The 16,128-nt window shown below is 35.8% G+C and overlaps 1 protein-coding gene across 1 annotated transcript in view; it reads left to right on the top strand.

The window, feature by feature from the left end:
- Positions 1 to 15,854, top strand: part of NYAP2 (neuronal tyrosine-phosphorylated phosphoinositide-3-kinase adaptor 2) — a 318,780-nt gene extending 302,926 nt beyond the window's left edge. The window contains exon 8 of the mRNA XM_023740121.1: positions 15,627 to 15,854. Coding sequence (XP_023595889.1) covers positions 15,627 to 15,854 — 228 coding nt within the window. The remainder of the gene's footprint in view (positions 1 to 15,626) is intronic.
- The last annotated feature ends 274 nt before the right edge of the window (positions 15,855 to 16,128 follow it).

The raw sequence follows: 16,128 nt of genomic DNA, 5'->3' as shown, positions 1-16,128 counted from the left end.
AAAGACTGTTTCTTTTTGTGTGTAAACTTTTTCATGAGTTTTTACAGTAGAGGTCTCATACAATATTTGTCCTTTTGTAATTGACTTATTTCACTCAGCATAATGTCCTCCAGTTTCATCCATGTTATGAGATGCTTCACAGACTCATCATTGTTCTTTATCCTTGTGCAATACTCCATTGTGTGTATTTTCCATAGTTTGTTTATCCATTCATCTGTTGATGGGCATCTAGGTTGTTTCCATCTTTTTGCTGTTGTGAACAATGCTGCCATGAACATGGGAGTGCATATGTCTATTTGTGTGATGGCTCTTATTTCTCTAGGATATAGTCCTAGGAGTAGGATTGCTGGATCGCATGGTAGAGTAATACAATTTTAATGAGCTTCATAGAAAACACTTGGGCAGCAGTGTGGCTGGAGGATTAGAAGTAAAAAATTAAAGGCAGACTCTATAAACCAGGAATTGAACCAAGAAAAAATGACAATGAAAATGTAAAGATGAAATTTGAGAAACATTTCTGAAGTGGAATTGACTGGTTTTTTGGACCATTGAATGTAGGTGTTAGTGTAAAATAAGAATGAACAAAGATGCTGGGTTTCTAGCTAGGTTGTGTTTCATTTAATGAGAAGAAACATATTTTAGATGAGGAAAGGATAATGAGTTGGGATTTGGAAATGATACATTTTAAGAACCTGTACGACATACTGGTATAATCTAGTTAGATGCTAAAAGTACAAACCTAAATGTCAGATTAGAGTTTGAGAGTGCAGCTTTAATTCTGGAAGAAAATGGTGTAGAGATAAATATTCAAGCTAGGAATTTGGGCAAAATTGTGGGGTCTGCTAAACAAAAACAGAAGAAGAGGAAAATAAAGAAAACTCTTAGGACCACCCATATTTAGAGGATGGGCAGAAGAGTTGAAACAAGGACATTGAGAAAGAGCAGACTAATATAGTAATGAGAGTTTCAAGAAGTCACAGAGTTTGTTTCAAAAGGAACAGATAGTGAACATTAAAAAAAAGCTGCAGAGTTGTTAAGCTGGCTATGGGCACAGTCTATCAGTGAAACTCAAATTGTTGTGGTTTGGGTAATGAATGGAAATAAGCAAGGAGAAATGTTCGAAAGTATTAAGAGCTTTTTCCAGAATTCATCTTCTCCTCTTTACTTGCATTATCAATACTCTAGCTTCAGTCCTCACATCACTTTTGGGACCTCTACCAGGTTAATTTCCCTTCTTGAGTGGATATTCCTGAACCTTCTCCACTCTTCACTAAATACAATTTATCCTCCATTCTGCAGCCAGACCATTTTTTCTTAAATATCAATTTGATCATCAAACAACGACCTCCTACATTGTACAGATAAAAACTCCTTAATGTGACCCTTTCAAGACTCAATTGTTTTGTCCTTTGAATTTTTTGCTGATACGCTTCGCGTGGAAGCAATGATTGGACACTAAGATTGGATGCAGGGTAAGAATAACTTATAGGAGTTCCAGTCTCTTGAAAAGTACCACTGCAATGCATTATTCCTTATTGAAGAGGCTTACTTACTGTTCAGAAGCTAGGAAAGAAGGGAGTCAGTAATACCTGGAAACAATGAATGACATAAAGGAGAAAATACCAGCTATGACTGAATGGAGACTGGCAATAGCTTATTCTCATGAGAACATAGTAACTGGGAAACATAGCGAGGAAGCTTATCTCACAGAAATAAAGGCAAACGTGTCAAAAGTTTAGAAAATTCACATATCCAGACATCATCACCTAAGACTATGCTCAGTCTACACAAAAATGAGGACTTTTGAGTTTCATACATATCAAAAGCTCCCACCTTGAGGCTAAACATGTTAAAATCGGGCTAACTACTTTCTAAAGAACTCCCGAGGCATAAAAAGTAAATGGGATACCATATGTCCCATGGGTCTTGAAAGAGATAATCTAAAAAGCCCTTAATAGTCTACACCTTCCTCTTCTCTAACCTCCTCTCCTATTTGTCATTCCCAGTCCACATTTCTCCTATTTATGCTAGAAATATTCTGGGCCTTTTCAGGTGAACCTGTTCTTCCTTCTATTTGAATTGCCCTCCCTCCATCCTTACCTAGATAGCAAACTCATACCCGTATTAAAATCATAACTGAAATATTATCTCTCCCATGTAGTATTCTACTCTCTGTTTTGGCTTCTGTTGCACTTATCTAACTCCCCTATAAATCATGACTATAATTGAAGTCAAGGACTGAATCCTGGAGCAGTGCCTGGAACACAAGTTTTACTTAATACATATCCATTGAATGAATCAATAAATGGCAATCAGTGAATGGAATATTTTCTAATGAAGGGCATCAAAGAATGTAATAGAGTTGAGTACATGTGTGAGTTGAGGAGATAGAGCCAGTGGGGAGAAGTGAACAGAAATCTGAGAGAAGCTATGTCAGAGAGTGGGAGTATTATATGGCAAGAGTCTTAAAATGATGTAGAACTATGACATCCTCTAAGGAAGAAGTTAGGAGGTGAAGAAGAATGGAAGTTTAGAATGTAGAAATGTGAAGGAAGTTGTGACTAAATACTTTCTTATTAAAGTGGGAGGAAATGCTAAATGATGAGGGTCACAGAAGGATACTGAGCAGGAAAGGACCTTAAGGAGCAGAATACATGTATGGGACACTCACTGTGGAGTTTGTACTATGGGGGTTGCAAATGCAGTCATCTGTGCCTTCCATTAATTAGTTAATGGAGTCTATTTGCAAAATTACACTTTTTCTCTAGCATTGCTCATGGAAGAAAGCAGTTATGTTACATTGCTTTGGGCTGAAATTTGGCATAGTATGGTTAAAAAAAGAAAAAAAGAGCCAAAGGAATTGAGGGTATTTCCAGGGAACTGCTGAAATCATTCTGTGGTACACTTTCAGTGAAGTGGAGAATACATCGGGAGGGTTCAGAGGAGCTAGAACATACTGAGGTATTGAAGTTCTAATTAAAGGATTTCTAATATGACCATGAAGGTGTATGAGATACTGGAATAGAATGGAAAGAAATGCTATTAGATAATATAAGGAACTAGAAAGTTCTATTTCATGTATAGTTTTCATTTTCCAAAAGGGATACGTGGTGGTTATAGAAATTATAGTAAATAGAGAAAAGCAAAAGAAAGAAAGTAAAAATAGTGATCTTTATCAAGAAGTAACTACTGTTTACATTCTGGTGTATAGATATATTTTTCTATATGTTTACTTTGTATATTTTCTCTATCTTTATCTCTATTTCTATCACTAAAATATACACACATACACGTACATAACAGTTTATAACTTGTCATTTTCCCAATACTTTTCTCTTTTTGGTTTGTTATTTCAGTGTATCTCTTATTTGTCTTCTACATTGCAAAGATACATGTTTTAGTGCATATTTATAATAGCAAGCTTAGTCTGTCGTATTACAAGGGCTTGTTTAACAAACAGTTTATACTGAAGATTATCATGAACACTAGATTGAGCAGGAAGGCTAAAAAGATTTTCATTAAGTTAAAAGTACCAAAAAGTGGCAATTCTGTTCATTAAATCGCCTGTCTTTCTTCATCAAGAAGCTCACTTCTAAGAGTCCAAGTTTAAAAGCATATTGTTCATCAGAACCAGTACTCAATCCATCTTTTCTCCTATCTCTTTTCCAACGATCTCAACTTTCCTCAACAGATTATCGTTATGAAGGACTCATAAATGAAATGGTATACCATATGTATGGAATAAATGCTATTTAAAGAAAAAAAACAAACAAAACCTCTTTTGAAATATTCTAGATTCACTCCATTTTAAAACATTTTTTGAAAGTATGCCATCATACTCTTTATCATAAAATCTGTATCTGTAAGTTCAAGAATATTTAATACAATTTTATATAGGACCAAGGGGAGAAAAAGTACCCTAGTGAGTAATTACAAGAGTGTTTGACAATTCTGTTTCTTGGTTTGGCTTCAAAACAATTAACTTCATACTCTACTCTTGGGATCATACAGATGGTGGGATGGGATAGATGGACTATACCTGCAATGATTTCCCAAAGAAAAACCTGAATTCTCTTCCCCAAACCTCAGTTGATTCCTGACTTGTGTGCTGTGCTCAGTGTATATAGACAGAGAATGGGAAGGGTCAGATCTTGTAAGAATGTCTCTGTGTCATCTTTACCTTGTGTCTTAATCATCTAGTACTACTATAACAGAAATACTGCAAGTGGATAGCTTTAACAAAGAGAAGTTTATTCTCTCACAGTCTGGTAGGCTAGAAGTCCAAATTCAGGGCATCAGCTCCAGGGGAAGGCTTTCTCTCTGTGTCAGCTCTGGAGGAATGTCCTTGTCATCAATCTTCCCAGGTGAGGAGCTTCTCAGTGCACGGACCCTGGGTCCAAGGGGCATGCTGTTTCCCTGGCTCTTGTTTCTTGGTGGTATGAGTTCCCCAGGTCTCTCTGCTCCTTTTCCTCTTCCATATCTCAAAAGAGATTGGTTTAAGACACAACTAAATCTTGTAGATTGAGTCCTGCCTCGTTAAAAAATATATATATATATATCTACCCCACTAATCTCACCTCATTAACATCATAGAGGTAAGATTTACAACACAGGAAAATCATATCAGATGACAAAATGGTGGACAATCACACAATATTGGGATTTATGGCCTGGCCAAGTTGACACACATTTTTTGGGGACACAATTCAATCCATAACAACTTCTATAACCTCTTATATATTACTCAAAATATATTTCTCAGGCCACTTTTCATCAGAACCACCTGGGAAGCCTGTTCAAATTGCAGCTGCCTGAGCCCCACCTCACCCAGACCTAGAGTTAAAATATCTGCGATTGTTGCCAAAGAATTTTCATTTTAACGAAACTCCCAAGGGAAACTGTAGACTATAGTTTAGGAACCATTAGTTCTTCACTCAGCTTGAGCCAAAGGGCCAGGATTGATGCCCAGAGTCAAAGAGATGCTCTCAGCTGTAGAATACCTTGGGTATGACTAGCATGACATGGAGGGCTGAGCTTCAGATTAGATACCTTCTGGAATTCACAAATCACACGAAAGAATTTCTTGTTTTTTTTTTTTTTTTTAATTTTGTACAGTTTAGGATATTGTTGGATTCAACTGAGCCAAAGTGAAATGAAATCACTCATTACATCAAGAATTTCAAAAGTGCCTTTCCTAAAAATAGAGTATTATACTTACAGTCATTCATTTATTTATTCTTTTATTCATTCAATCATTTCATGAATATTTATTGCATACTTTAATTGTGCTAAAGACTAAGGATATGAGGATTAACAGCATATCCCTTTTTGAGCGTCTACTTTATAGTAGATGCTAAGTTATTATTTACCATCCCGTTAACAAACCTGTGATATGTATTAATTATTTTCATTTTGCAGTTGGAGAAACAAGATCTCAGGGAGGTTCGGTGACTTGGCCTAGATCTCCCAGCTAGTAAGTGGTAAAACCAGGTCATCTTATCCAAGCCTGTGTTCTCTGTATTATATTACACTGTCTCCTGAGGAAACAGAAAATCAAACACATAAAAAAATAGGATAGTTATTCTGAAATATGTGCAGTGTATTATAGGAGCTAGGTTGTTAGGTGGTGTTGTTAGGTGCCATCAAGTTGGTTCTGACTCATAGTGATGCTACGTACAACAGAAAAAAACACTGCTCAGTCCTGTGCCATCCTCATAATTGTCATTATGCTTGAGCCCGTTGTTGTAGTCACTGTGTCAGTCCATCTCATTGAGGGTCTTCCTCTTTTTCAATGACCCTCTACTTTACCAAGCATGTTGTCCTTCTCCAGGGAATGGTCCCTCCTGATGTCCAAAGTATGTGAGATGTAGTCTCACCATCCTTGCTTCTAAGGCGCATTCTGGTTTACTTCTTCCAAGACAAATTCGTTTGTTCTTCTGGCAGTCTATGGCATATTTGATACTCTTTGCCAACACAATTTGAAGGCGTCAATTCTTTGGTCTTCCTTATTCATATGAAGTAATTGAAAACACCATGGCTTGAGTCAGGCACACCTTAATCTTCAAGGTGACATCTTTGCTTTCCAATACTTTAAAGAAGTCTTTTGCAGATTTGTCCAATGCAATGCGTCTTTTGACTTCTTGACTGCTGCTTCCATGGATGTTGATTGTGGAGCTAGGAGTAAGCTATAATTTTCCCTGCTTAGCAAGGTAATCGAAACCAATTTCCGTCCCCTAAACATTACTTGTGATCAGGGTCTTGCCATAAAGGTCATTGCTATAAAACTGACGGGTTAGGTGTTTTCCTTGCTTTACACAGGCAGAGAACATGAGCAATAGAAGTTAGCTTGAATCACTTTTCCTTTATAGTAATGAAATTTTAAGGCATATTAATTTATATATTTTTTAAAATTTTTGTGATAAATAAATTTTGCATAGATATGTAAAATCAAATTGTGTGTATGACTTAAAATACCAACAGGTGATATTTTTCATTACATGCCTAGTAGTCAATCAGAGATGCAGCAGGGAAAATTTCACATCTAGAAAAAGAGGGGTCGAAGTGAATGTGCACCCATGATGTTGTGTTCAAAAGTATTTGGAAACCAAGGTGTTTCTCATTTTATCAATACATCTATATTTCCATGCTAAATTTAGACATATGGAAAACAAAAAAAAACCTATTGCAATTCCAGTACATGCCTCAGGTAAAATTTGTCTCATAATAACTCTTTCATAAAACATAGATTCTAAGTCAACATCGCTCATAAATGGGGCTGGATTACAAGGGAAAAATTAAATATCTGATCAGTATATCAGAGATTTAAGAATTTAAAAAATGCAGGTGAAAAAAGTATGGAAAAACTAAAGATATACTGAAAGCTGCTTCTTATTTAAAATAATAATAGTATAAGAAAAGTCTATATAAATAGGAATATTTTATAAAGTGTCTTTAGTTATCATAATATCTCAGGCAAGAAAGCAAGATAAATATCTTGGACAACATCACTGATGCGGAATTGAAAGCCCAGGATCAAATCCAGGCCAATGGAATTGAGAAGTCCCTGCTCTTTTTAGTATTGTGCCTTTATATTATCTGTTCAAATAGCTTCATTCTGACGTGTACAGAGAAGGAAATAAATTTTATTTAGTTCAGAATCATCTTCCTAGTCTTGAATTTATACTTTTTTATAAATTAAAGAAATAGTTTGTATGAGTAACTGGAAAGCAAATATGAATTATGTGATGTATCTTTTAAATATTGAACATAGAAAGTGGTATGATGTTGGGTCACTTCTATATGCTTCTAAAAAATCAATTGTTTTATGACAGATACACATAGGAAGTCTTAGTCATTCAAACAAAAATAATTTCTTGCGTGTGTTACGATCAAGTAACATGGGCTTGTGATTTGATAGCCCAGTAGTAAAGAAATTTTACCAGTGAATATGCAAATACTGATAATTATATAACTCTTCCATCTCTAAGCTAAGTCAGTTTCAAAAGATTTATTGGGGGAGTTGTTATGAGTCGAAATCAACTCCACAGCAATGGGTTTTATGCATGAGTAAAGCTGATACCCTTCCTTCCAAAATATCATGGGAAAAGAAAAGAAGCAAAATTAACTAAAATTAGAAAAAGAAGTTTTCAAAACAAACTTTATAAAGATAGAGTCACCATCACCAATAGCCAAGCAACCATTATAGGGCCGCTAAAAGGAGTTGACTTTGTGTTGAATCTTTTATCTGGAGAATTTAAATCAGATTACCTACTTTATCTGTTCAATTCCGATGTTCCTTTTTTATCTTACAGTGATGAAATTGTAAAATGCATAATCGACATGCTTAAATAATTTCTCTGTTTTCACACTTGATTTCAAATCCATGTCTCATATTTTCTGGTTTAACTAATGAGTCAACAATGAAATGAAAAATATTGTAATCCCATGTGAATCAATAATCTTTATTTTGCTTTACAGCCTTTTTTATAGCACCAATATTGACATTATCATTTTTGGTCTTATATCAGACAGTTCTCACATTACAAAACAGTCTTCTTCAAAAATTTTCTCAACTATTTAAAAATATAAAAACTATTCTTAACTCACGAGCTGTAGAAAAAGTAGTGGGCTGTGTTTGGCCTGTGGGCTGCAGTTTGCCAACCCTGTGATAGTCTATGATCTCAAAAATATATGTTAAAAAGTCATAATACCTACATATTTATTTTCTTCTACATTTTCTCAATAAAAATACAACCTCTTTGCCCAATAAATGAGAGAGAAAGAACATTTTCAACGTGAGCAACAACAGCACCATCTGACCTCATGGCCTCTAAGGATAAGAGTATAAATACTAGAGACTCACTACCTCACATTATCCCCTAAGAAGAGATCATTGCTTTTCTTCCTTGAGTCACACGCAGTGGCCTCCCTACCTTGTCTTCTGTTTCCCCCACCACTACCCACGTTCTTAAGGAGGCTTTTCTGTAGGATAAAGGGAAAATCCAGAGAACTTTTGGAACTCCAGCTTCCTTCTCAGCCAAATTAAAGCCTACACTTCCCGTACTGAAAATGGCAATATCTCATAAAATGAGTTAGCCCCATCAGAGAAGTTGGCACAGAGAGAACAACATAGGACTGATAGATTATTTTTTCCAAGATCATCTGGAAATTAGTTTTGATTATTGTATCTGTTGTTTCAGAAATTACATTTTAGTTACAAGCATTAAGACTCACAGCTGAACTTCATTCCGAGGCCATCAAGGCACTTGCTTGGCACTGCATTCTGTCCTAATACCTTTGACAAATTATTATTTTGCACATGCTAACTAATGAGGCAAAAAAATTGAAATTAATAAAAATATGCATACTTGCACCAGTTATATTTTAGTATAATTTTTAATACTGAAATGTCCCAAGTACTTATTCAGAGTATTCTTTTTCTCTTTATGATTTACATATTTTATAAAATTGAATATTATAAATAAATCTTATGGAGATTACTGTTGCAAAGTATTGCTTTTCCTTTGTTATTTGGAGAAAATTGTACTTTTAATCTCAGGTAGTACTTAGTTATATCTCCTAGAGAATCTAATTATTCAAGTGAACTGAAGACTCTTCATTTATGTTTTTCTTGATGTATTGAAGGACCATAAATAAGATTCTTTATGGGTGTTTAAAGTTCCCCAACCTCTTTGCATGCATTAGTTTACTGCCTCTTACAGCCATGTGAAGTATCATGTAAGTACCGATATACATAAGCTGTATATATAAAGTATGTACAAATACACATATTATATACACATGAAGTATGAGCTGATATACATAGCATGTAAATATGAAGCATGTTTATCTATGTGTCTGTGTGTGTATATGTACAGACACACAAGGGTATATATGAAGCATATACAAATGCACATATATAGAGATATAAATTATGTACCAATATACATACGATATGTATGTGAAGCACATACCAGATGTTCAGAGAGGTTTTAGGACTTTTCAACATCAAAGTATCAGGATCCCAATCAAGTCATTTAACTCTATCCATTATACTATGTTGCTTCTTTCCATAGAATGAAAGATATAGTTACAACAAGCATTTAAAAAGAAGGTGGTTCCTTCACTTGGTATTTTTAAATATGCTTTAAAATATTAGAATAGTTTTAGATTTATAGAAAACATGGAAAGAGTGCACAGAGGGTTCCCATATACCCCACTCTCTGTCTTTCTTGTTAACATCTGATGTTACTATGAACCAATATTGATACATTGTTATTAACTAAAATTGATACTTTATTTGGATTTCCTTAGTTTGTGTCTGGAGTCCTCTTTCCGTTTAAGGACCCCCTCCAGGACCCACAGTAATTACATTTAGTCATTATTCTGCTTAGAATTCTTTAGACTGTGACAGTTTCACAGAATTTCCTTGCTTTGGATGATCCTGACAGTTTTGAGGAATTCTGGTCTGGTATTTTATGGCATGTCTCTCAATTTGGCTTTGTCTGGTGTCTTCTCACAGTTAGAGAGGAGTTATAGGTTTTGAGGGAGGAAGACCAGAGAGGGAAAGTGTCATTCTCATCACATTACATCAAGGATACATACTATCAACATGATTTATTACTGTTGGTCACCTGGCTGAGGTAGTGTTTTCCCAGTTTCTCTGCTGTAAAGTTACTACCCTCCCCTTCCCATACTGTACTCTTTGGAAAAAAGTTGCTATGTGTAGCTCCACTTAAAGGGTGGAGATTTATGCTTCACCTGCTTAAGGGGGAGCTTCACTTGATTTTATCTTCATGAACTTATTAGCCAAGAGTGTCGACGCTACTGAATCATGTTAATATGAAAATCCTTGCTATAATAGTTGAACAATCATGTGTTCATATTTGTTGAACAATTGTCTTACAATCATCTCTCAGTGTGTGCTTACCTGCTTGTGTGATATATATATTTATTTTCTTTATGGTTCATGTAATAAATGCATTAGGATTAAAGGTAAGAAACAAAGCTACTTGATTAAATTGCTATACCAGAAGTTTGTTTTTTTTTTTTTTCTTTTATTGGGGTCAGTTTCAAATTAGTTGTAATGGCCTACTTCCAAAGTGCCTTCAACTCATAGGTAATTTTTAAAGTACTTATTATTCTTAAAAACTGACTCGCTTGCATTCTGTAAATTTCTAATAGACAAAACATATCTATGATAGATAATACAATGCGGTCTATACATGTAAGAAATGTAATGACTAGTATGAAATATGTCAGTGACACTGTTGTCAAAGCAGTTCAGGAAAATCATTACTTTGTAGTCACATGTACTGATTCACATCCCAACATACTAAAGAAAATTAAGTAATAAATCATTTAATGTTTTCGTGGCCAAGGTAATAAATAACATAACAATTTAGAAGTGATGCTATAAGAAATACCTGCCATAAAAATGGTTGAAGTTTTTGGGATTATATTGATATGTGTAGAGTCCAATAAGGTTTTACTAAGAAAAAAATGATCTGGAGAGTTTTCTGAGAGGCAACAAAAATTGTTCAGTGGTGGTGGCTTCTTTTCAATCCATGGAATTTTTATTGAGAGCCCATGACTCTGTGCTACATGTTGGAGCTACTGAGATGGATGAAATTTGGGGTCTACTCTCTGGGAGTTCTATATTATAAATTCCATTAGAACAGTTTATAGCCACTAAATAAATTTTGCTTGCATTTCCACCAAAATAGAGTTACTGTATTTTTATTGCATAGATTATTGGGTTATAAAATGTTATCGCTCTTTGGAAAACTTTCAGAGTCACTTTGGGAATCTCGTGTTGGGACACAAACCTGTAGGTTAGATTATCACATTAAACAGGTAGAATTTTATTTAAATGTGAACACCCATGGCCAAGGCCCTGAGCAGGGGCTAGAAGACACCAAAAGGCATAAAACCGACCATCCTTTCAAGTAACTGTATATCAAGGTAGACACATAAAATATATTTCTCTAGGAGTATCATCTTCTGAGCTCTAAGTCCAATCCATCGATTTTGATTTAATGATTTGATAAATACATTTTATTCACTCTCATAAAGCCATAAATATATTTGCATTTCTGAGAAGCATCTGGAAATTGTAGCACATGCAAAGTAATTATTATTATAATTTCTAAATAATATTCAGGAGACAGAGCATAGTATAATAGAAAGAATATCAACTTTGGAGTCAGACAGACCTGAGTCTATTAATGGTTAGCTGTGACCTTGACTGAGTTCCTTCAACTTCCCACGCCTCAGTTTTCTAGCTTGTAGCCTGTATATAAATCCTATCTTTTAGTGTGGCTGTGAGGATTTAATATAAAATACATAGATCTCTTTGCACATGCTGACAGCGGATAAGTTTCCAAAAACTACTAGAAATTTCTAAGCATTAGAATAACAACATGCTGACAGTGCTTTACTGATTTTAAAATAATTTTGCCTTCATTATTCCATTTAATCCTCCCAATCACTCCTAAAAATGAGGTATTAGCAATTCAGTTATTCTCATAAAGAAACCAAGAAGCTGAGAGATCAGCAGGAATCTGATAAATCCAGGATTTGAATCCATGTTTTCTAGCTCCAGGCCCTGCCCTTTCCCTAAAGGATTACGAATCATGAGACCTCAATTTCGCCCTTTTCATACCAAGATATAGCTGCCTGGCTTTATGCAGAATATTTATGGTCTTGACTTCTTAGCTTCCTCATCTATAAATTGAGGATGTTGTACTAATATATTTCTCCAATCCTTTTCTGAAACTTGCTCTTGAACATAGAGTAGTTAAATTGAAAGGAAGAAATGATGAAGTAAAAGAGCTGAATAAAAAGATTTCAAAGGGCAGCTCGAGAAGACAAAGTAAATATTATAATAACATGTGCAAAGACCTGGAGTTAGAAAATCAAAGGAGAAGAACAAGCTCAGGATTTCTCAAGCTGAAAAAACTGAAGAAAAAATTCAAGCCTTAATTGCAATATTGAAGGATTCTCTGGGCAAAATATTGAAAGATGCAGAAAGCATCAAAAGAAGATGCATGAATACACAGAGTTACTGTACCAAAAAGAAGTAGTCGATGTTCAACCATTTCAGGAGGCAGCATATGATCAAGAACCAACGATACTGAGGGAAGAAGTCCAGGGTGCAATGAAGGCATTGGTGAAAAACAAGGCTCCAGGCGTTGACAGAATGCCGATTGAGATGTTTCAACAAACGGATGCAAAACTGGAAGCCGTCACTAGACTAAGCCAAGAAATTTCGAAGACAGCTACCTGGCCAACTGACAGGAGGATATCCATATACGTGCCTATTCCAAAGAAAGATGATCCAACAGAATGCAGAAATTATTAAACAATATCACTAATATCACATGCAAGTAAAATTAACCTGAAGGTTATTCAATAACTGTTGTAGCAGTACATTGACAGGGAACTCCCAGAGAATCACGCTGGATTCAGAAGAGGACACAGAACAAAGGATATCATTGCTGATGTTAGATGGATCCTGACTAAAAGCAGAGAATACTGGAAAGATGTTTACCTGTGTTTTATTGACTACATGAAGGCATTTGACTGTGTGAACTATAACAAATTATGGATAACCTTGCAAAGAAGGAGAATTCCAGAACACTTAATTGTGCTCATGAGGAACCTGTATGTAGACCAAAAGGTAGTCGTTGGAACAGAACAAGGGAATACTGCATGGTTTAAGATCAGAAAAGGTGTGCAACAGGGTTGTATCTTTTCACCATACTTACTCAATCTGTATGCTGAGCAAATAATATAAGAACCTGGACTATATGAAGAAGAATGCAGCATCAGGATTGGAGAAAGACTAATTAACAATCTGCGATATGCAGATGACACAAACTTGATTGTTGAAAGCAAAGAAGACTTCAAGCACAAAGACTACAGCCTTCAGTATGGATTACACTTTAACATAAAGAAAACAAAAGTCCTCATAACTGCACCAATAAGCAACATCACGATAAACGGAAATAAGATTGAAGTTGTCAAGGATTTCATTTTATTTGGATCCACAATCAATGCCCATGGAAGGAGCAGTCAAGAAATCAAATGACGTATTGCACTGGGCAAATCCGCTGTAAAAGACCTCTTTCAAGTGTTAAAAAGTAAAGATGTCACTTTGAAGACTGAGGTGTGCCGGCTTCAAGCCATGGTATTTTGAATTGCGTCATATGCATGTGAAAGCTGGACAATGAAGAAGGAAGAACAAAGAAGAATTGATGCCTTTGAATTATGGTGTTGGCAAAGAATATTGAATGTACCACGGACTGCCAGAAGAATGTACAAACCTCTCTTGGAAGAAGTACAGCCAGAATATTCCTTAAAACGAGGATGGCAAGACTTCCCCTCAAATTCCTTGGACATGTTATCAGGAGGGACTAGTTCCTGGAGAAGGACATCATTCTTGGTAAAGTCAGCAAAAAAAAAGGAAGACCTTCAATGAGATGGACTGACACAGTGGCTGCAACAATGGGCTCAAGCAAGGCAACCATTGTGAGGATGGCACAGGACTCGGCAGTGTTTTGTTCCATTCTGCATAGGGTCGCTATGGGTTGGAATTGACTCGATGGCACCTAACAGCAACGACAATCCTTTTCAGTTCAGTATTTGCATTGAGAAGGATCCCTGGTGGCTAAGCACTTGGCTGTTAACTGATAGCCATCCAGTGGTTCTGTGGGAGAAAGACCTGGCAATCTGCTTCCATAAAAGTTACATCCTAGAAAACTCCATGGGGCAGTACTACTGTCACCTGAGGTTGCTGTGAATCAAATTGACTCCATGGCACCTAACAACAACAACAGACATTCACACTGAGAGGCAGGATAGTGTAGTTTGTAAAGACTTGGGTATTGGAGCTGGACTCTTGGGTTCAAATTTTGACTCTGACATTTATGGGCTCTGCTACTTTGGGCAAAATATCAAATCTCTCTACATCTCGTTTTACTCACCTTACAAGGTTAATAAATGGTACTTACTTCATAGGGTTGTTGTGAGGAATAAATGAAATAAAATGTGCAAAGTACGTAGAAAAGGATCTGGTATAGACAGTAATCATTACACAGCTGCTTGCTCTGATCATTATCCTAAAATTGTAACATAAATTCAGTGACTGAAAGTGTGCCGTTTTCACCCTTCAGGTTATATTTGCTTAACCAATTAATTGAACCCTCCTCCCGCCCCGCCGTTCTGGGCTCATGGCCCTGTCTCATTGACGTATCTTGTGAACAGACTCAGCTCCCTGGCTCTGTTTCAAAGAATAGTTACTGCTGGACATCACACCACGTGTATCAGAGGATAGAGCTTACTTGTCCAGGAATATATGTATGTATGTCAATATACACACATTAGATCTTCTTCTGGTAACCCAATTCACTCGGTGAATCAGCTAAAACTAATTTGGGTTTGAGTCAGTGTCATTACAGAGTCCAAGGATTCTTGATTCATGTCTAATTGACACGTCTGCTAAAGCATGAAAAAGTCGAGTGAAAACTCCTTTGCAGAAGAATCATTTAAGCATTTAAATGCCAGCATACAGTATACACTGAAAGTCATTTTAGTCGGAAAAAGAGTTCAATCTCAGTTCTACTACATATTGTTTACTAAGAAAGCCCAAATGTTTAAAAAGGGTTTCAAGAATGAAAATGTTCATTAAAATCTTTAAAACATATCACAGGCGTATTAAATCACACTGAAAAGCAATTACAGTAATTAGGCATATTGGGATCATGAAGACAATGGAGTAAATATGAAAGTAACAGATATTTGGCAAATTGCTTACACAGGTTAAAAAAATCACATCTCCATATCATGGACTTTTAAAACATATTAGAAAATTATTCATGCCTAAATGATTGTTAAATATTATCACAATGTTCATTAACTTACGTATAAAGTTTATTTATAGCTTCCATGCTTCCTTTTTCTTTTTTTAGCTTTGTAAGAATCAATCTATTTCTGAATTTATTTTAAGCATTTTTAAAGAAGGTATAAAAATATTTGACATTTTTCTAAACAACTCCTAGCACAGTGCAGAAAGTCTGCTTTCCTTCCATTTTTTCCTTTTGTATTCACTCTTTCTTTTTCGCTAGGTGGCATGCATGCCGTGGTTTCATGGAGACCATACAATGCTTGAGATGATTGAGAAAAAGCGTTGCTTGTGCAAGGAAATAAAGGCTAGACAGAAAACAGAAAAGGGCCTTTGCAAACAGGATAGCATGCCCATCCTACCCAGCTGGAAGAAGAACGCAGGTGCAAAGAAGTACAGCCCTCCACCCTATTCTAAGCAGCAAACGGTATTCTGGGATACCGCCATCTGACTGTGGACAGGATAGCTTGAACTCCACAAGACCACGGTTACTTAATGTGAACAGGAAGATCATCTCGGTCATGTGAGAATTAGCTGCACCATACCTTCTCTGTTGGATTGGAATGCCAGAGCTGCCCTGGAAAACCCACAGGAGCTGTGCCTTCTTGTGGCAAGTTCAAGATAAATGTCTATTTCCTTGCAATGAAGGCAGGCTTATTTATCCCGGATTATTTTGAATCCAGAAGATATTAAAATGTAAATATTTTACTAGTGTATGGGTGACA

This window comes from Trichechus manatus, unplaced genomic scaffold (genome assembly GCF_000243295.1).
Source record: "Trichechus manatus latirostris isolate Lorelei unplaced genomic scaffold, TriManLat1.0 scaffold00147, whole genome shotgun sequence".
Classification (NCBI taxonomy): domain Eukaryota; kingdom Metazoa; phylum Chordata; class Mammalia; order Sirenia; family Trichechidae; genus Trichechus; species Trichechus manatus.
This window is presented reverse-complemented; position numbering and strand designations above follow the sequence as displayed.